This window comes from Microtus oregoni, unplaced genomic scaffold, assembly GCF_018167655.1.
Source record: "Microtus oregoni isolate MIOR12 unplaced genomic scaffold, Mior012 000031F_ref0000149, whole genome shotgun sequence".
Classification (NCBI taxonomy): Eukaryota; Metazoa; Chordata; class Mammalia; order Rodentia; family Cricetidae; genus Microtus; species Microtus oregoni.
In genome coordinates this window covers 22,245,830-22,267,648 of record NW_024543090.1, presented here as the reverse complement: position 1 = coordinate 22,267,648, position 21,819 = coordinate 22,245,830, and the positions used below count along the sequence as shown (strand labels likewise).

Genomic DNA, 21,819 nt, shown 5'->3' with positions numbered 1-21,819 from the left:
AATATTTTTGGATTTGTTATTTTTTTTTTAAAGAAAACCTATTGGGAGATGAAGGAAAACCTCTATTTGGAGCACTTCAAAATAGGCAGGTATGTATATTCCAGTAGAATTCAGCAGTTTCTGGGATACTTTTTTAGAAAGGGGATTCCGTAGATTGTTCATCACTGCAGCACATGTAATCTCTCTTCTGTGAAGAACAGCAGAGCTGGGGCGTGGGGCATACTGCCGTGTCAGGAAACATGGTCAGGTTTTTCAGTTTCATAATTAAATGTAATTCACCTAGATTCCAGGCAAGTTGGCTGCTTTCCTGCCGTAAAACCAGACACATCCTGTATCTCCCCCTCATTGATGCTTCACCGTCATATACCACTGAATATTAATGGATTCTGCTCGAGACAGATAATCATACTGAGTTAATGACCAGACATGCAGGACAGCATAGATGTCTCAGTGAGTAAAAACACTTGCCACCAAGCCTGACAAACCGAATTAGATCCCCAGAGTAGACATGGTGAAAGGAGATGCAAATTTACCCAACTTGTCTCTGACCTCTGCATGTGCTCCAACATATACACACTTTGTTCGCTAGGTTTATATTGCTTTGACCAAAATGGATTGTTCCCCGTGGCTTGCTCAGTTTGCTTTCTTACTTACCTCAGGACCACCAACCTGCCCAGGAGTAGCACTACCTGCTGTAGGAATCATTAATCAAGAAAATGTCTCACATGCTTGCCCACAGGTCAATTTAATGGGGACATTTTCTCAACTTAGGTTTCCTCTTCCCCAGTGACCCTAGCTTGTCACAAATTGATCAAAATAATCTGCACATGGGCATACAGGTACACACACACACACACACACACACACACACACACGGCAACCCTGGGGTCTGTGAAATGCTCAGTGGGTAAAAGAACTTGTCACTGAGCTTGGTGATCTGAGTTCAGCATCCTAGACACACCTGGAAGGATGAACCTACTCCTACAAGTTATCCTTTGACCTCCACAAATGTGTGTACATACACACAAAATAAATAAATAATATTTTTTAAATTAAAAAGCAGGCAGCCCTGGTAACTAGTAAATATTCAAGAAGTGTGTTTAATCCTTGCCTAGCATACATGAGATTCTTAATGAAACTTTCATCACCAATAATAATAACAACAACACAACAATAATAATAATTCTTGCCTGTCTCTTCAGTTCTTGCCAATATCCCTGAAGAATCATGAAATACACCTTAATAGCTATGTTGTTGGCTTTTTGTTTTGCAAAGTGTGCTCCTAGCCCTGCGAAAGCAAGATGGACACCTGTTGATATTCCCTAGACTGCCGCCTCTGACTGGACACTGCCTTTCCCTCCTGGTTTTCTGACAGTCCACAGTGCATGTCCCTGTAGGTCACATCCTGCTTCTTGAAAGCAGAAGGTGTTTCCAGTTGTTCCATGTTTTCTTACCATGGCTAACATTTCTTTCTTTTTATTGGAAAAATGAGAAGTATAGTGAGATCATAAAACATTTTTTTGTATTAGGAATATTGTAGCCAGGAATGGTGGTGCCCACCTTTAACTACAGCACTTACGAGGCAGAGATAAAAAGATTTCTGAGTTCAAGGCCAGCCAAGAATACATACATAGACCCTGTCTCAAAAAAAAGAAAGAGAGAAAGAGAAAAATAGAGTATTGTAAATAGTTGATCAAGTGTGCATCGGTGTATAGTAGGCTAGGATTGGTTGTTTATTGTCCTGATCTAACTCTGTGCTCTTCCCTCATCATTTTATCTTACCTCTCTCACAATCTAGCATAACGGTCTGAAAGCATTAATGCAGTTTGCGGTTGCACAGAGGGTTACCTGTCCTCAGGTCCTGATACAGAAACATCTGGTTCGTCTCCTGTCAGGTAGGGACTTGTCAATTATTATGATAGCATGTATATGTATTTTTCTGCATTTATGCAGTATATTTATTAGGAAATGACATACTGTACTGATTTTGAATGCTCAATAATGAAATCTAGCTGCCTGCAGCACACTTGCACCAATGAGTGGATTCACAATTACCCCGTAATGATTGCAATATTATTTTAAAATTTATACTTTTGAAGCTGGGCTATGGTGGTGCATACCTTTTATCCCAATACTCAAAAGACAGAGGAAATTGTGAGTTTGAGGCCTGTTTGGTCTACAGAGCGAGTTCCAGGACAGGCACCAAGGCTACACAGAGAAACCCTGTCTTGAAAAAAACAAAAAGAAAATGAAAGAAAGAAAAAATAATTTATACTTTTGGAGCTGGGCATGGTAGCACACCCTTTTAATCCCAGTACTTAAGAGGCAGAGGCAGGTGAATCTTGGTGAGTTTGAGGCCAGCCTTATCTATAGAGCAACTTCTAGAACAAAACTGGGAACTGAAATGATCATGACTAACATTTCTTTTTAATGAAAATATCCTAAGTATAGTGAGATCATAAAACATTTTTTATGTATTAAGAATATTAGCCAGGCGGTGGTGGTGCACGCCTTTAATCCCAGCACTCGGGAGGCAGAGGAAGGCGGATCTCTGAGTTCCAGGCCAGCCTGGTCTATAAGAGCTAGTTCCAGGACAGGCACCAAAGCTACAGAGAAACCCTGTCTTGAAACAAACAAACAAACAAAAAAAGAATATTATAGCTAGGCATGGCAGTGCCCACCTGTAACTCCAGCACTAGGGAGGAAGAGACAAAAAGATCTTTGAGTTCAAGACCAGCCAGAAATACATAAAGAGAGACCCTGTCTCGAAAAAAAAAATGTTTTATAAATGGTTGATAAAGTATATAATGCGTCAGTGTATAGTAGGTAGTAGGGTTAGGATTATTTTGTTTATATCATTAGACATCTTCTTGATAATATTAATATGTAGGGCCCTGTTTGTCTCTTCTGTCTGGCTATGGGGTGAAGGCTGCTCTATCAGATGTAAGAGTTGCTAGGCCAGCATGTTTATGGCTTCCACTAGTACACTGGGTCTGTCCTTTGGCTCAGTTCTCTTAGTGTCTTTCCTACTTATATGAATAGTACAAGAATAGATAGATAATTGGACTTTGGTTTTACAAACTAGTCAGTTTATCTGTGTCTTTTAATTGACTAATGGAGAGCTTTCTATTTAAAGTTATTTTGAGAGGAATTTTGAAGAAATTTTGAGAAAAATCATATGTTCTGTAATTTTTTTAGTTAAATTTCTGGTTGACTGGATTACTGATAGTTCTCTTCTCCTCCTCTGTTAGTATTTGGGGTTTGCTGATTTCCTGTGTTGGTTCTCCTTGATTCTCTCAGCTCTGGGTTTATTTTCCTCCCATAGAATGTATTGTTTCCCGTGTTCTTTTGGGTAAAACTGTCTTTCTTCTTTTCACAGGTACAGTATTCCTTTAGCACTTCTGCAGTGCTAGCTCAGTTGTCATCAATTGTTTGCATTTGTGTCTTGAAATGTTTTTCTTTCTCCATCAACTTAAAGAGATGTCTTTGCTGAGAATAGCAATGTTTGGTTTACAGTTAGTTACTTACCTCCCGGGCTTGAAAGACACCATTCCTTTCTTTCCTGGGTTTTATACTGATAAAAGATGTAATATTATTCTGATGTTTTTGTCTTGAACTCCTGGTCCTCTGCCTCTGATTTCCTAGTGCCGGGGATTCTGATGTGTGCTACCATGTCTAGCTTATTATTTTGTATTTTTTATTTTATGTATATGTGTGTACATAGGTGTGTGTCTGTATATGTGCTGGTGCTTATAAGGGGTGGGGTATGTGTGCACAGAAGTATGGAGGCTAGAGGACAGCTTCTTAGGGGATGTTCTTCCTCGGGCTCTGTTTACCTTTCTTCTTCTTCTTCTTCTTCTTCTTCTTCTTCTTCTTCTTCTTCTTCCTCCTCCTCCTCCTCCTCCTCCTCCTCCTTCTCCTGCTCCTCCTCCTCTTCCTCCTCCTCATCCTCCTCCTCCTCTTCCTCCTCCTCGTCCTCCTCGTCTTCCTCTTCCTCCTCCTCCTCTTCCTCTTCCTCCTCCTCCTCTTCCTCCTCCTCATCGTCTTCTTCATCTTCATTTTTGTCTCCTGATGGCTGGAACTTGCCACATAGGCTAGGCTAACTGCCCAGCAAGCCCCAGTGATCTCCACCCTTGTCAGCACTGGGGACAAATACACTCTACCCCACATAGCTTTTGGGTGTAAATCCTGGAGCTCAAACTGCTTGTGTAGCAAGTACTTGGTTAGACCAAGCCATCTCTCAAGGCCCCAGAATACAGGGTCTTTTTTTTAGTTATTGGGAATGTTTGAAAAGTTTTGGGTAATGATGTTCTGAACTAATTACAGAGGTTTAAATTAGAGGAAGTTAAAATTAGAGACAATCCATGCATCAGATGCAACAGCAGAACTAAGGAGGGAATTTGTCTGGTTTGGGCAAGGACAAGGTTTGAACTGAAATGACTGACAGAAAACTTGAGAGAAATGTAGAATTCTAGTATTGGTGTAAAGTGATCATTTTTGAAATGTGTTTGTGTGTGTACGTACGTATACACATGTGTGAATGGGTGTCAGACAGCAACCTTAGAATGTCATCCTTAGAAAGGTGATCTTCTTTGAGACAGGGTCTCACATTTGCCTGAAGCTAATCAGTCTGGCCAGTGAGCCCCAAGGATGCTTCTCTCTTCTCCTGTGCCAGGATTATAAGCCTAAAATTGAATTTTCTGCTTTTCTCCCCGTGTCTTCCATTTGTCTGTAGCTTATAATTCCTGACTTGTCTGTCTATACCTACCTAATAATGTCTGGCTCTCTTGCTATATGTCTTGTTCCTAATAAAGGGCTGCATTCTGTGTTTGTTGAACAGGACAGAATACATGGGGAAGAAATAAGGGATACTTTACATCTTTAACAGAGCTTTGGGACTGGAGAGATGGCTCGGTGGTCAAGAGCACTGGCTGCTCTTCCAAAGGACCCGAGTTCAATTCCCAGCACCCACATGGCAGCCCACAACTGTCTGTAACCCCAGTTTCAGGGAGTCTGACACCTTTACACCAATGCACATAAAGTAAAGTTAATTATTTAAAAAAAAAAAAAAACAACAGAGCTTTACAAGGGATATTTACGCAACTGATTCCAAATGACCCCAAAGCACTCAGTACTGCAAACATAGTGTTATCAAGCAATATCCATGTGCTGTTTCCAGTATATACGGGAGGTATTTGTTGTATAAGATCACTTTCAACATGTTTGCTGTTTTTGAATGATTGCCATAACACACATATTTACACACTTGTATCGCTCTCTGGGTCAGGGGCATGGAAGTTACATAATGCATTAGTTTTGGTTGTAAAAGCTGGATACTGAGGGAACCTAAGGCATTTATTGTTGGTTGTTATATTGTTCTCTTAAAGGTAGGCTAAATAAACAGGGAAGATAAAAAGGCAAGTCCTACGTGAATCCAAGGCATATTATTAACTCAATTATGTGTTCTAGTACCTTTTGAGTGTAAGAGATATTTTCTTTTTTCTTTTTTTTTTTTAAAAAAGATTTATTTGTTATGTATACAATGTTATGCCTACATGTATCCCTGCAGGCCAGAAGTTGGCACCAGATTTTATTATAGGTGGTTGTGAGCCACCATGTGGTTGCTGGGAATTGAATTCAGGACCTCTGGAAGAACAATTAGTGCTCTTAACCGCTGAGCCCATCTCTCCAGCTCCGAGATATTTTCATAAAAATATATTACATTCAGGCTGTCTATAATGTGTTATCTAATTCTGTACAGGAAGGTCGTCTTTTCTTTTTTTTTGTTGTTAATGGATTTTGTTTCTTTTCTTTTTTAATTTTTCTTGTTTGTTTGTTTGTTTTAATGTACATTGGTATTTTGCCTGCTTGTATGTCTGTGTGAGGGTGTCAGGTCCCCTGGAACTGGAGTTACAGTTGTGGGCTGCCATGGGGGTGTTGGGAATTGAAGCCCCCGTCCTCTGGATGAGCAGCAGTGCTCTTAACCGCTGAGCCATCCCTCCAGCCTCAGGAAGGTTTTCTGTGTCCTCATTTCCTTTGCAAGCTCTCCCTGCTCATCATCCTAAATCTGTTCACATACTATATGTCACACAACGTTTAAAAATGTTCAGTTGGTGGGAAAGTGATAGAATGTTTTTATAAAAGCCTTTCTTCTGGGGCACGGGGTAGGTCAGATCAGCTCTGGCATAGCAAGCACAAGGCTTCAATCATGGGTGCACAAGCCAAGCCTTAGTCATTTAGCATTTCAAAAGGTAGGGCTGCTAGGAAGTGAGCCTCGGCCCTACACCTGATAAGCATGCATTGTTGTTTCCACAACTGTTTCTTGAGCAATCACTATTTCAGTTTCCCTTCTAAATATTATTTTGTTTATTCATTTTTTTGCTTGTTTATTAAAGGCATGTACCATCACTACCCTGCTTCCTCCTAAGTTTTCTTGTTCAACTCTTAAGCTGGTAGTCTTTTGTCCTGTTCAGTTTCCTTTTTCTTATGACAGCCATATCTTAGAAGTGTGATATACTAGTTTCTCTGGTCTCTCTAGCCACATTGTATTTTCATTCAATGCTTCCAATTTGCATTTTATTCAAGTACATTTTTGCCTTACTGACTGAATTACATTAACTTCTGTTTCAGTTGTTTTTCCTAACCTACAATCAGAAGATACACCATGCCTTTTATCTGTAGATCTATTTCATGTTTTGGTAAGTGTTCAATAAAATTATTTTGAAGTCATCAAGTTTATAATTTCATGTTTTTCTTATTTAAATTCATGCTTGCTGTTCACAATAGTAAAATTTTATTTGCCAAGCCATTTTTAGTGTCTTATCCTTTCTTTCTGAAAATACTACAGATTTCACCAAGACATCAAAATTATTTTTAAAAAAGAAAACACATTTTCTTTTTAAATTTGTAATTGATCTTGCGGTTGATTATATTTGTTAACAATCTGTTATGGCTCCTTACCACTCCCTTTTTCTAACTATTTATATCTTATGTCATGTATTACCATGTAAGCTGTAGCCATTAGTTATTTAGTGATAGTACATGCAGGCTTCCTTAAAATACCCGTGGACAGGTAGCAACTCTTGTGAGTTTTATGAAGAATTTTCCTATCCTTGCAATAATCTTATTTTTTTAAGACTGCCAGTGAAGAAAATAGTAGTAAAATTGGCCGGGCAGTGGTGGCGCACGCCTTTAATCCCAGCACTCGGGAGGCAGAGGCAGGCGGATCTCTGTGAGTTCGAGACCAGCCTGGTCTACAGAACTAGTTCCAGGACAGGCTCCAAAGCCACAGAGAAACCCTGTCTCAAAAAAAAAAAAATAGTAGTAAAATTGAAACCATGGATTTTGTGGGTATTGGGTTAACCAATCCCAACCACTCATTTGTACTTCATAATCTAAGCCTGTTTTCAGTAGCTGTCCACGCTGACTCTTTTGGAACCTCCTGGGGAGTTTTAAAAAGAATCCTAGCAATTGGACTTTACGTCAGAGTTTGGTTTTGTTGGGTTGGGATGAAGCCTGTGTATCAGTATTTTTTAAGAGCTTCTAAGTGTTTGTAATAAAGAATCTTCAGAATGACTGTTCTGAAGGAGAGAATGACTATCTGACCTACAATAAGTAGACTCAGCAAAGGGTTAACTGGCTTGGTGATGGCCTTTCTCTACCATTAATGTTATATTATAATTATATTCTAAGATATTCTGTTGAATATAACTGGGAAAATTATGATGATTATTTAAAAAAAAAAAAAAAGCCCTGGGTCATTTGGTACCTTTTACATTTAGTTAGGAGATTGGTTTGTCTTGGCCTTTCATTGTTATCCTGCTGATGTCCCTTTTCTTTTCATAGGTAGGTGCTGTGTTAGCATTCCCATCCTTGTACTGGGATGACACCGTTGACCTGCAGCCTTCATCTGTTAGTTCTTCATATAACCACCTTTATCTCTTCCATTTGATCACCATGGCACACATGCTTCAGATACTTCTTACAGCAGACACAGGTAAGACTCCCTTCTCAGTTTGTCATGACTCTAAGTAACATTTACCCGTGCTTTATTGACAGAATGAATTGCGCTTGTGTTAATCATGGTATATATTTAAACGGGTAAAGGCAGGGTAAATTATGAGAGGCTAATTATAATTAGCTTAAGATACTTGATCATCTAATTTCCAGCTACTCTTCAGATGTGTGGAGGGACTGTTAGGACCTGTTTTTCTTCTTTTCTTCCAAATTCTCATTGTCAATGTCTCTCCAAGTTTATTCCTACCCACACAGGTTCTGCCTTCATCAAGACTTCCAGGAACCCATTCTTTCAGCTACAAGGATAGTATGTTGCTTACCTTGTAACATGGCTATGGTTACTTTATTTCAGTTATTTGTAGCTAATTCCACTCCTCACCCCACTTCTCCTTTCTTTCCATTCCTCCCTCACATGTGTTACCTGATTACAGAGAACAATCATATTTTAAAACCACTCCTCTTAGCTCAAGTATCTGGCAACCTTGTTCTCCCTGATAAGTACTCGTTGAATGCTTTTTGAATTATGACTCCAGTCACATGAATATAATATAACATTTTCAAGTTCTAAGTGTCCTTTAAGAGTCAAGTCATGAATAGCAAATGAAGTTCTGAGTGATGGCTCAGTGGATAAAGTCTAAGCATAAGGACCAGAACCCATACAGAAGCTAGGCAGATGGGGTGGTACCACACTTAGGAGATAGAGACAAGGGATCCATGGAAAAAACAGAATAGCTAAACTAGCTGGAATTGGCAAGCTCCGGCTTTGGTGAGGAACCCTACCCCAATAAATAAATAAAGTGGAACGTGATAAAGGAAGACATTTAATATCAGCTTTGGGCTTCCTGTTGTATGCATACCTGCACATGCATGTGCAAGTGGACGCAAACAAACACATGCATACCATATATCACATATGTAATGTAAAAACCAACAAACTATAAAAAATACATGAAGCTTGGTTCTAGATAACAGTGGCCAATAAAACCTACTGAAAATTCAAGTAATTTAAAGAAAATGCAGATTTAAAAAAAAATCATCTTAGAGGGACCTGGAAAGATAGCTCAGTGGTCAACATCACTGGCGCTCTTCTGGGTTCCGTTCTCAGTACCCATACGGTAGCTCTCAACTGTCTGCAACTTCAGTTCTGGGGCATTCAACTCCCTCTTCTGACCACCATGGGCACTACATACGTGGGGTTCATTTTTGAAGAGAGAGAATATTAATCAACAAAAACTAAATATAATTTTATCATATGCTGATAGGGAAAACTTGGAAGCACCCAGGATAGACATTACATGATTGATAAATAATTTGTAGTACATCCAGACAGAGGAATATCATAATTCAGCTCTATAAAGAAATGAACTATCCAGTCTTGAAAATGCATATATGTATATATGAAGTTGAAGAAGCCAGAGTGAAAGGTGCTTTATGGGTCCAACTACAAGACATTCTAGAGAAGGCAGAACTGGGTTTTCCATGGAAATGTGATTTCCATGAATGTAGAAAGGCACAGAGACAGTGAGGCTAGTCTGTATAATATATGTATATATACTTCCCCAAACCCATGGGATGTGGAGCATCATGAGTGAACCTTAATGTAAACTTGGGAAATAGTCTTGAGTCAGGTGAAGTTAGCCTTCCAGCCCTATTCTACTCTTCAATACTAAACTGGCTCTTTTAGGACTTTTTGCCTCTTTGCATAATCTCTTTTCAAAGATTTATTTTTATTATTTTTAATTATGTAATGTGTATCTGCATGTGGGTTTGCGTGCTGAATGCAGGTGCCTGCATAGGCTAACAGCATCAGATCCTCTGAAGCTGTAGTATAGGGCTGTAGTAGGTCATCTGAAGTGGCTGCTAGAAACTGAATCCAGGTCCTCTGGAAGATTGGTGAGCTCTCCTACTGTCCGTTGGCTTACTACTTTTTAAAAACAGGGTTTCACCCTAGGTCAGGCTGTCCTTGAACTCATTATGTAGCCCAAGGCTGGCCTTAAACTCTTGGCAGTCCTGTCCTCTTGGTTTACCTCTAGGTGATAGGGCTACAGACATGGGGCATGACATTAGGCTTAAACTTTAGAATCAGTTTGTAAGTATGGACTTTTGGTCAAAATAACTGTTACTAATATACTTATAATGAACAGTGCTGGATATTGATAATAGAAATAGTCCATGTGTGCAACCAGAAATATATAGAATTCTATATTTTTTGCTCGGTTTTGCTGTGAACCCAAAACTGTTCCATAGTAGTTAAGTTCACGTGTGTGTGTGTGTGTGTGTGTGTGTGTGTGTGTTATTCACATTTGTGTGTGTGTGCCTGCCTGTGGAGGCTACAGGTCAATGTTAGGTGTGTCTAAGTACTCTCTACCTTAGTTTCGAGGCTGGTTTCTCAATGAACTGGGAGCTCATCGATCAGGCTGGTTGGGGAGACAATAAGCTCCGAGGATTTGCCTGTTCCTGCTCAACCCCAGCTCTAGGGTCATAGACATATGTAGCCAGAGCCCAGATTTTAAATGGGTGCTGGGGATCAGAAGACAAGTTATCTGCTTAAATAGCAGGTGCTTTTTCTTCTTCCCAACTCAGTTCATTGATAAATCAATAATCTCATTACATGTGTGCATTTGTCAAACTCATTAAATGGCTTGCTTGAATTCATTTCACTCATGTAAAATTCACTTTACTTCCTCCACATATTCATGTACACAAACCCACATGCAGACATACATATACATACTTTAAAAATTATTGTGCTTTTTGTATGTATGTGCGCTACTGGGGACGGAACCCAGGGTCTAGGACGTGTAAGCATGATTCTACCAGTAAGTAGCACTTACCTTCTTCTTTTAACTTGAATGAAAAAAATCACTACAGAACAATGGCACTGGGTTTCTGATCCTACTGCACGTACTGGCTTTGTGGGAGCCTAGGCAGTTTGGATGCTCAACTTACTAGACCTGGATGGAGGTGGGGGGTTCCTTGGACTTCCCACAGGACAGGGAACCCTGATTGCTTTTTGGGCTGGGGGGGGGACTTAATTAGGGGAGGGGGAGGGAAATGGGAAGCGGTGGCTGGGAAAAGACAGAAATCTTAAATAAATAAATAAATAAATAAATAAATAAATAAATAAAAGAAAAGAAGAAAGAAAAGAAATAAAACCAAACCACAACAAAAAAAAAAAATAGAGAACAGTGGCCAATTTTAGCTAATAAATTAATAAAGTCATTAGTCTAAAAGTGAAAAAAAAAAAAGAAAAAAATCACTACAAACTTACTATATGTTTCTAACTTAAATAGATTATACTCACTTGTTTATTTGTGAGGGAAGGGATGCCTGTGTGCCATCACACACATGTGGAGGTCAGGCCAACTTACAGGAGTCAGTTCTCTCCTACTGTATGGGTCCTGGGTATAGAACTCAGATTGTCAGAGTTGTTAGTAAGTATCTTTGCCCACTGAACCATGTTATCAACCCTATTGGCAACTTTTCTTTATATGGAAATTAAAAAGAACTAGCAATATGATGTCAATTCTTTCAGAGTAACTTTATGACTGCTCAAATGTGCCATAACAATCTGTCATAGGGCCCTGCAAGGTAGGCATTTTTATCTCCATTTCTATACAGTAAAACTGGTGCTGAGGGGCTTAATGGAAGGGATAAAGGGGCTCCAGGATGTTCTGGAATCACGTACTTGAGGTTAAACATGCTGATTGGAGAGCAGATTCTTAAAATCCACCTGCACATCTCTCTCAGGGCTCTCCCTTGCTCAGGGTGAAGAGGACTGTGAGGAGGCTCGATGTGCAGCTGCTTTCTTTGCGGAGGTCTCACAGCACACGGACGGGTGAGTAGCAGTCCACTGGCCAGGTCGCCTCGGTGTCCTGAGGAGTTGGGCGGTGTACCTTTCAGCCATTTTCTTGCCTTAAAATCGGATAAGGCCTTTTATAGTTTTGTAATTTTGTTTACAGGATGGGCATATAGTAAAGAAAATTTACTTCAATTTTTACCTTGAAATAAAAGGTAGTAGATTAGAAAACTCTTTGTTGTATTTGAAACTCGAATGAGGTTGACAGCATTTTGACTTTTAAGCTGTTTTTGGAACACAGGCATGAATGAAAACAGTTTAACAATTGGCAGTATTGAGAACTTAAATAAAAGTAGAAAATAAGTTTCCTTGTTACGGTGACTATTCAGTGAATGTACTTGTTAACAGTTAAAAGCTTCTGATCTCTTTGTTAGTAGCTGCATGTATATTTTAATGTGCATATACTGTACCATACATAATTTATGCAGCCAATTCAAGTTTACCAGAAAATTGAACAGAGAATAAAAGTGTTCACTTTTATCCCCCCTACACACATTTTATATTATGGTAGTAGATTTGTTAGAATTGATAATGTTGACATGTTGTTATTAATTATAGTCCATAATTTTACACTAGGACTTTGAATTGCACCGTTGCAGTATTATATGCAGTGTTTTCGTTTCCCTACAGATCATCAACCAGTTTTGATATAGGCACTAGGAATGTATTCATTTTTTAGCAAATCCAGTCACTTTTATTTATTTATTTGTTTGTTTGTTTGTTTATTTTTACGTACGTTGGTATTTTGCCTGCATGTATCTCTGTGTAAGGGTGTCAGATCTTGGAGTTACAGGCAGCTGTTAGCTGCCATGTGGGTGCTGGGAATTGAACCCGAGCCCTCTGGAAGAGCAGTCAGTGCTCTTCACCACTAAGCCATCTCTCCAGTCCCCTCCAGTCACTTTTTACTAAGTTTTTCTTCCCTTTATTTCATAGCAAGGGTGGATTTTTTCTTTTTTTTTTTAAATATTTATTTATTTATTTATTTATTTATTATGTATACAATATTCTGTCTGTCTGTATGCCTGCAGGCCAGAAGAGGGCACCAGACCTCATTACAGATGGTTGTGAGCCACCATATGGTTGCCGGGAATTGAACTCAGGACCTTTGGAAGAGCAGGCAATGCTCTTAACCACTGAACCATCTCTCCAGCCCTGGATTTTTTTTTTTCTTTTATCACTGTAACAATGGGGAAAAAAATGATAAGTTCACATTGCAGGGAGAACCTCGTGAGAGTCAAGATACTCTAAAATTCTTTTTTAAAATTGACTTTCTCTTTTTGTTTTGCTTTGTTTTTGCCTTCACCTAAGGAAGAGGGAGTACTGATATGCTAAGAGTCTCTGGTAGAGTTGGGGTTTAGCCCTTGGCAGTGTTTGCCTAATGTCTACTGAGCTCCAGTTCCAATGCCTAGCAATCCAAATAGAAAATAGAAAAGTGAATATTATAAAAGTTGATGTTTCCTTTAGAAAATGTACACACCAAGGCTATTAGCTAACTAAATACTTTTTAAAAAAATGCTTAGAAATTAAGTCACTAAATGTGATTTTAACAGGGCTTGTGTTTGCAATCTGGTAAACACTCTGTTCTGGGTTTATTGTGTTCTAGCTTCATTGGCTGTGGCCCTTCTGGCTGGTCCCTGTGGGTCTCACTGAAGAATGGCATCACCCCTTATCTTCGCTGTGCCGCATTATTTTTCCACTACTTACTTGGGGTGACTCCCCCTGAAGAACTGTTTGCCAGTAAGTGGGAGACCGAACTCAGCAGGGAGTGGAGGCTCGTCTCACTGTTCTTGTCTTCAGCATAAGACAGACAGGGCAAGTGAAACCGCTTCTGCCCCTGTCCAGGTGTAGTTAAAAGTGAGGCCAAAATCCAGCGAAGTTTCATATTCTGCAAATCCTGCTCTCGGTTCCTATGTGTGTATAAAGTCCTTGAGTTATTAAAATACCTGCTTGTGCCAGGCAATTGTGGCACATGCCTTTAATCCCAGAACTTGGGAGGCAGAGGCAGGCAGATCTCTGTGAGTTTGAGGCCAGCCTGGTCTACAGTGTGAGTTCCAGGACAGCCAGGGCTACACAGAGAAACCCTGTCTCAAAAATTAAAAACAAAACAAACAAACAAACTTGCATGCAAAGAGCTGGAGAGAGCATGCAGCGGTGACACTGACAGCTGTGCAAGCTTGATGCCAAGTTCAGTCCTCGCATTTCAAGTTAGAAGCCGAATACAGGACTGCATGATTGCTCAGCAGGTAAAGGACTTGTTGCCAAGCCTGACTGCATAAATTCAATCCCTGGAACCCACTTAGTGGAAGGAGACGAGCTCCTACGACTTGTCCCAGACCCCCAATATGCACACTGTGGTATAGTCATGCCTCTCCCCACCCCCACCAGTAAATAAATAAATGTAAAAAGTAAATAAGATTTTAAGTCGGGTGGTGGTGGCACACGCCTTTCATCCTAGCACTCAGGAGGCAGAGGGCAGGTGGATCTCTGAGTTAGAGGCCAGCCTGGTCTACAAAACGTCTTCCAGGACAGGCTCCAAAGCTACAGAGAAATCCTGTTTCAAAAAACTATATATATATATATATATATATATATATATATATATATATTTAAATAAGATTCTAAAATCTAAGTGCAGTGGCAAGTAGTTGTAATCCCCACACTTCTATGAAGAAACAGAAGCAGAGACAGGAGATTCACCCTGAAGCCTACAGGCCAGCTGGCTTGGAATTCCCAGTATAGCAGCAGAAACAAGACAGATCTGGCTTTAACAAAGTAGAAAGAACGACTCCTGAAAGTTGTCCTCTGGCCTCCACATGACAGCAAGGCTGATGAGCATGTGAGCATGTACAGGCATGTGCACAGCTTTAAAAAATAAAATACCCGTGTGCATGCTGGATGTGGTGGCACATACTTTAATCCCAGCATTGGAAAGGCAGAGACAGGCAGATTTCTGTTAGCTTGAAGGCAGCCTGGTTCCAGGCCTTCTGAAGCTATCAAGTGAGATATCAAAATAAAATACCCGTATAGAGAATATAACTGTAGGATATACAGGAAATTAAAGATATTTGTTACCTCTATGGAAAAGAACTGTTTGTCTAGGCAGGAAGATGACTTAATTATATACCTTTATTTGGGTTGGGTTTGGAACATATAGCTATATTTAAGAATTAAAATAGTGATCCAAAAGGCCTTCTGAGCAACAGAAACCATAAATGTTTACTAACAGCATCTCTTTCTTTTTCTTTTACTCATTTCTAAATCTAAATGAAGTAGAGGAAGTGTCCTTCCTGTGTTCTATTGGTGAGAGCCAGAATTTTAAAAGTGACCAGAATTGTCTAGAGAATCATTTTATCCTCAGAGAGTACAACGATGAGGTCGTCTTTACTAGATGTTAGCCTCTTTATCTTGAACTCTTCAATTGGTGAGATGTGATCAAACTTTGTCAAGGTTCTCTAAAAAATAAGATGTTACTTTCCAAGTAATTTCCGATACAGCTCTCTTGCTTGCATGCACAAAATGTTCATGTCCTTATCCATAATAAAAATAAAGTATTTTCTTTCATTTGGGATGGAGCCAAATATAAAGAAGCATAAATATGCGTGATATAATACCAAATGGGCTGAGTCCTACAAAGAAAAGTAAAACTGATGGTGGCCTGGGTCAGAACCCTTGGATACAGGTAGTCAAAGGAAGATATTTCTCCAAGGAGACATTAAACAAAGAACTGCATATGGGATTGAGCTGGATAGTTGAAGAATGTTTCTATTTAAGAGAAAATCAATGCAGAGGTATTGCTTGGCAGAGTAGGAGAACGGTGAAGATATGATTCTGGCTGGAAGCCTAATGGACTGGGAGGTCCAGGAGGTAGCCAGATGTATGCATCTCACTTGGGTCTTTAAGTCACAATAAAGCCTATGTGGGCTAGGGTATAGCTCAGTGGTATAACCCGCCCCCAGTCCCTGAGTTCTATCCTCAGCACACCCCCAGAAGAAAAGACTTTGTATTGTATACTGAATATAGTGGTTAGTCATAGAAGCCGTCTGATCAGGGAGACTCAGATTCTGCTGTAAAAGAATCACTGTGGCTCATTTGCCACCCACTGTTTTGTACAGCAGATGATAGGAATGAGCGTAAACAGGAGGGGCTCTGTTAACACTGAGTAGATCAAAATAGTGTGCTTATTAAATATATCTTGTTATTTTCTTGCAGATTCTGCTGAAGGAGAGTACACTGCACTCTGTAGCTATCTATCTTTGCCCACAAATTTATTCCTGCTTTTCCAGGAATATTGGGATACCATAAGGCCTTTACTGCAGAGGTACTGTGGGGGGGGGGAAATGTGACTGATGGGTTTCTATCTAGTTTGAAATTTTTTTATGTTTATTTTTCTTTTTGATTGGTTATTGAGACAGAGTTTTGCTGTGTTTACCTCAAACTCTATTCTTCCTCAGATTCCTCTAGGACTTAATTCGAAATGTTTGTTTTATGTTTTTGAGACAGGCTCTAATATAGCCCAGGCTGGTCTAAGACTCACTATTGTAGCTGAGGATGGTCTTGAATTCCTGATTCTCTTGTATCTGTCTTCCAAATGCTGGAGTTACAAATGGGGACCATTAATGCCTTTCTTTTAATTTGAAAACACTTTAAATTACAATTATTTACTACGCTTTTCAATTGATTAGCATTGACTGCAGAGGTAGAAACGTACAGACATTCTTACTCCACATTCTTAAGGAGTAGGCATAATTAAGAATCAAAAGATGCTTGGGCTTGGTGCACCTGAGAGGAAGGCAGGCAGATCTCTGTAAGTGTCTAACCATCCAAGGCTACATAGTGAGACCCCATCTCAAAAAAAAAAAAAAAAAATCAAAGAAGTTCAAATTTGAGCTTGTGATATTACGCAATTTGTAGAGTTCTGGCATAGCATGCACAAAGTCCTCTCTATTCAGCCCCATGCACCGTTTAAACCAGGCATGGTGGCACACCACATCCCAGGATTTTAGAGGTGAGGCAAGAGATTTAGAAGTTCAGGGTCATCTTTGATCATGTAACAAGTTCAAATCCAGTTCTTAGTACATGAGACTTTGTCTAATAGAAAAAGAAGAATCCAGACTGCGTACAGAACTATGAGTGTGGTAGGGCACATGTCAGAAGCCTGGCCGGGAGATAGACAGGCATCTGCAGAGCAGAGACTAGCACTGAAATGTCCTAGAGACGTGTGTGTTTCTGGTTCACGTCACCTCACAGCCTCCACTCTTCCTGCCCCTGCACAGTTTTAGAGTCAGTTTCACAATACTACTCTTAACTCTCCTTCTTCCATGATTTTCTTTATCCTCCTTACTTTTTCTTTCTCGTGCCTGGGTGGGAAACGGGTGAACGCTAGCCTGTTCCTGCTATTAGTCTCATGTCCTAGGTTCTCTGGGTCAGTTTTTGTCTTTGTTTTGTTTTGTTTTGTTTTTGCTTCCTAATTTCTTAATTTTTTTGTGTTTTTTTTTTTCCAAAGACAGGGTTTCTTTGTGGTTTTGGAGCCTGTCCTGGAACTAGCTCTTGTAGACCAGGCTGGTCTCGAACTCACAGAGATCTGCCTGCCTCCCAAGTGCTGGGATTAAAGGCGTGTGCCACCACCGCCCGGCTCTTAATTCCTTTTTGTTGCTGTTTAGTTTGTTTTTGGTTTTTTTGTTTCTTTTACTTTTTTGAGACAGGGTTTTTCTGTAGCTTTGGACCCTGTCCTAGAACTCGCTCTGTAAACCAGGCTAGCCTCAAACTCAGATTCGCCTGCCTGTGCCTCCTGAGTGCCGGGATTAAAGGTGTGTGCCACCACCACCCAGCTAAAATGAATTGTTTTTAGGATTAATTTCACTTTTTTTTTTTAGTACAATTACAAAAGATTTTACAAATTTTACTTTTATATTCCTGGAAGTAAGTTTTAGATGTGCTGTTTTACTTTAAATATTAAAAAATATTATTATTTTTTTTGTTTTGTTTTTTGTTTTTTCAAGACAGGGTTTCTCTGTGGTTTTGGAGCCTGTCCTAGAACTAGCTCTTGTAGACCAGGCTGGTCTCGAACTCACAGAGATCCGCCTGTCTCTGCCTCCCAAGTGCTGGGATTAAAGGCGTGCGCCACCACCGCCCGGCTTAATATTAAAAATTATTGAAAAAAGAAAGTTCCTACCATTTGTGCTGTCCCTGATCCTGCTTGCCTGGTGTCTGCCCTGCTCTGTGGAGCGCTGCAGGCAGCATCTCCTTGGCTTCATGTCACTTGGCTTCAGTGTAGGTTTAGCCAGTGGGAGGCAGCAGCAGGGCTGGACATAAGTTAGGAGGTAGCCCTGCTACATCTCGGCCTCGGGGGCATCTTCAGTGGCTCTTCCGTGGCTCCGGTTGTCTCCAGAAAGGCCTGCTGTGATCCCTACCCAGGGCAACAGTGATGCCCTTTTCCTCCCACTCTCCCAGCACTGGGGCAGTATTAAGGTTTTCTTGCCTTTTTGTCTCAAGGTTGCCTTATACCCTTATCCTCCACCTCTTCTCTAGTCTGAGGATCGAATCTAGGACCCTGAACCAGGCAAGTTTACCACACCGAGCTGTCATGTGTATGGCTACTTCTGGTATTAAATTCTCTCATTTAAATTTGTAGATGGTTTCTGGTCTCAAGACTGTAATTGAGAAAACCCTTGGAAAGGAATTTAGAAGGGGTCTGAGAGTCAGGACAGGGGAGAGGAAGGGATAAGATGTAAACTTAAAGACAGAGAGAGACCATGAAGCTACAGAATTGGAGAGAACGGTTGATGCGCATAGCAGAGAGCCTGGGACCGTCTGTGGTGCTCCTGTGTCAACCCTCCTTCACTCTCGGCCTCACTTGCAGGTGGTGTGCAGATCCTGCCGTGCTCAGCTCTCTGAAGCAGAAAAGTGCTGTGGTCAGGTTGGTTTTACTATCTAAGCCTTTTTGCCACATCCTACTGTGTTTCTAAAGTGCTTGGTTGGTTTGTCTTCATTTCTGGTCTGTCCCCTTTCTTCTCAGCTCATTGTTTGCTGTGTATCTGTTGGTCTTTGCCAGACATCGGGTTCTTGCTGCACAATTTTTCTTGAAATGGCTATCCTTTCCTTCTGAATTGTCAGAAGCCACCAGCTCCACTGGAAGAATCTTCCTTAAACTGCTACCTGCCTGTCAAGGCGAAGGAGCTTGTGTCTGGGAGCTACTAGTACACTAAAGATAGTGTTCATACAAACTAGCCCCCGCTCCCAGAATAAAAATATAAATACAGCTGGCTAGACTTCCCCCTTCTTGGAAGCTAACCCCACAAATAAAAAAAGAGAAGCTTTTTTTGTGTTTGTTTGTTTTTTCAAGGCAGTTTCTCTGTGTAGCCCTGGCTGTCCTGGAATTCATTCTGTAAGGCTGCTTACAGAGATTTGTCTGCTTCTGCCTCCTGAGTGCTGGGATTAAAGGCATGTACCACCACTGTCAGGAGAGAAACTTTTTTATTTTTATTTTTTATTTATTTATTTTTATTTTTTGGTTTTTCGAGACAGGGTTTCTCAGTGGTTTGGAGCCTGTCCTGGAACTAGCTCTTGTAGACCAGGCTGGTCTCGAACTCACAGAGATCCGCCTGCCTCTGCCTCCCGAGTGCTGGGATTAAAGGTGTGTGCCACCACCGCCCGGCTTATGTGTATGTTTTGTGTTTCTGTGCTTCATGTGCATGCCTGGTGCCTGTGGATGCCAGAAGAGGGTGTTTTCTCTCCCGGAATTGGAGTTAGACATGGTTATGAACCATCATGTGGGTGCTGGCAATTGAACTCAGGTCCTCGGGAAGAGGAGCCACTGCTCTTAACCTCTGAGCCAACTCTCCAACCTGAGAAGCTAGACATGATCTCACGTACCTATGATACAAGTACTCAGGAGGCTGAAGCAGGAAGGTTAGCAAGAGTTGCAGGCCAGTCTGGGCTGCTTAATGAGATGAGACTGTCTCCAAACGAACAAGAAGCTTGTCGGCCCTCTTCTCTTCTGAGTTATGGTTCTAAGTCTACATTTCCCTCAGAGGCAAGTCCACCTGTGCCTGCCTCATGAGTGGTGGGATTAAAGGCATGTATCACCATCTAAGGCCAGTTTTTTTCTTTATTTCATGTCATGGTATGCCTTTTAAATACCTTTCTACAGTAGGATTCTGAAATATTCTGAGAAATTTAAGAGATAACACATACATACTGTCTTTGATTATGAGTAACACTCAGTCTTAGTTATATACATAAAACTAAAAATATTATAGCATAAAATATGATATATAGAATATACCATTAATTTCTTAAAGAGATATAAAGAGGAAACAGGGCATGATGATTTGTGCCTGCAATCCTAACACTTGGGGCATGGACTTAGGATTGCCATTTATTTGAGATCAACCTGGGCTACAGAATGGGACCTCATCTTTAGAAAGCTAAAAGAAAAAGGAAACTTGAAGAAGAAAAGATTCTTTTGTTTGTTTGCCTTGTGTTTTTGAGACTATGTCTTACTGTGTAACCCCAGCTAGCCCAGAACTGTTACAAAGCACATAGCCCAAGTTGGCCTCAAACTGAAAAATCTGCTTGCCTCAGTTTCCTTTGTGCTGGAGTTATAAGCATGTGCCCATGCCTGATGAAAAGATGAGGCAGGCTTAGTCTTAGAGAAGGGTTATTTGTAGCTGAATCAATAATTGTAAAATGAGGGGCTGGAGAGATACTCTTCCAGAGGTTCTGGGTTTGATTCCCAGCACCCTCATGACAGCTCACAAACATCTATGATTCTAGTTCCAGGGGCTCTGATGCTCTCTTCTTATCAAGTTGGGCAGGAGGCATGGACATGGTGTACAGACATAGATGCAGGCAAAACACCTGTATACAGAAATAAATATTTTCTAGATATTCTAAAACATTATAAAATGTAAATTGATTGATATCTAGGAAGAGAATCCCATATTATTCAGATGACCTTCCTTAGGCTACGTATTACCCTCTCTAACATAAAGTGAATAGATGCTAACATTTGCCACAATGTATCAAGTGCTAATCATGTTCTGCTTAACTTCAGTATCTTATTTAGTCTCCAAGAGTTTTGGGAGTTTTCTTCACACACACACACACACACACACACACACACACACACACACAGTTGCCTAGATCAGGCTGTCTTTGAACTCAGAAACCTGAGTGCTGGGATTAAAGGCGTGCAACACTATGCTCAGCTCCTTGATACTTATATTTAACATCTCTTAAAACCGTTAAGTCTTGGGCTGGAGAGATGGCTCAGTGGTTAAGAGCACTGCCTGCTCTTCCAAGGGTTCGGAGTTCAATTCTCAGCAACCACATGGTGGCTCACAACCATCTGTAGTGAGGCCTGGTGCCCTCTTCTGGCCTTCAGGCATACACGCAGACAGAATACTGTATACATGATAATAAATAAATATTTAAAAAAAAAACCGTTAAGTCTTAACATAGTTCATTTAATGTTTCTCTTTTTATTTTTTCTGAAAATATTAAATTGATGATATGCCCATGGTTAGAATATATTTAACCCTAGTTTACCCCCTTTTATATATTTTTCGAGACAGGGTTTCTCTGTCGCTTTGGAGCCTGTCCAGGAACTCTCTCTGTAGACTAGGCTGCCCTTACATATACCTTCATATTCCTTCCCATTATTTGTTTTTGAGGTTTTGTTGTTGTTGTTATGATGTTGTTCTGTTCTGTTTTGTTTTCAAGACAGGGTTTCTCTGTGTGGTCCTGACGGTCCTGGAACTCACTCTGTAGGCCAGGCTGGCCTCAAAGTCACAGAGCTCTGCCTGCCTCTGCCTCCCAAATGCTGGGATTAAAGGTGCCCGACTCAACCCTAGTTTTTATATAAGAAAATGCACCATGCCCAGAAGCATTCTTCAGCTTTTATCTGTTCAGTCATATATATAAAACTGCCTTTTAAACTATGC

The 21,819-nt window shown here is 40.4% G+C and overlaps 1 protein-coding gene across 1 annotated transcript in view; it reads left to right on the top strand.

Annotated features, from left to right (window-relative positions):
- The window catches only part of Ubr1 (ubiquitin protein ligase E3 component n-recognin 1), a 129,305-nt gene that overhangs the window by 98,551 nt on the left and 8,935 nt on the right, over positions 1-21,819 (top strand). The window contains exons 36-43 of the mRNA XM_041678812.1: positions 34-89; positions 1,799-1,895; positions 6,631-6,698; positions 7,846-7,996; positions 11,767-11,854; positions 13,479-13,612; positions 16,085-16,193; positions 18,735-18,791. Coding sequence (XP_041534746.1) covers positions 34-89; positions 1,799-1,895; positions 6,631-6,698; positions 7,846-7,996; positions 11,767-11,854; positions 13,479-13,612; positions 16,085-16,193; positions 18,735-18,791 — 760 coding nt within the window. The remainder of the gene's footprint in view (positions 1-33; positions 90-1,798; positions 1,896-6,630; positions 6,699-7,845; positions 7,997-11,766; positions 11,855-13,478; positions 13,613-16,084; positions 16,194-18,734; positions 18,792-21,819) is intronic.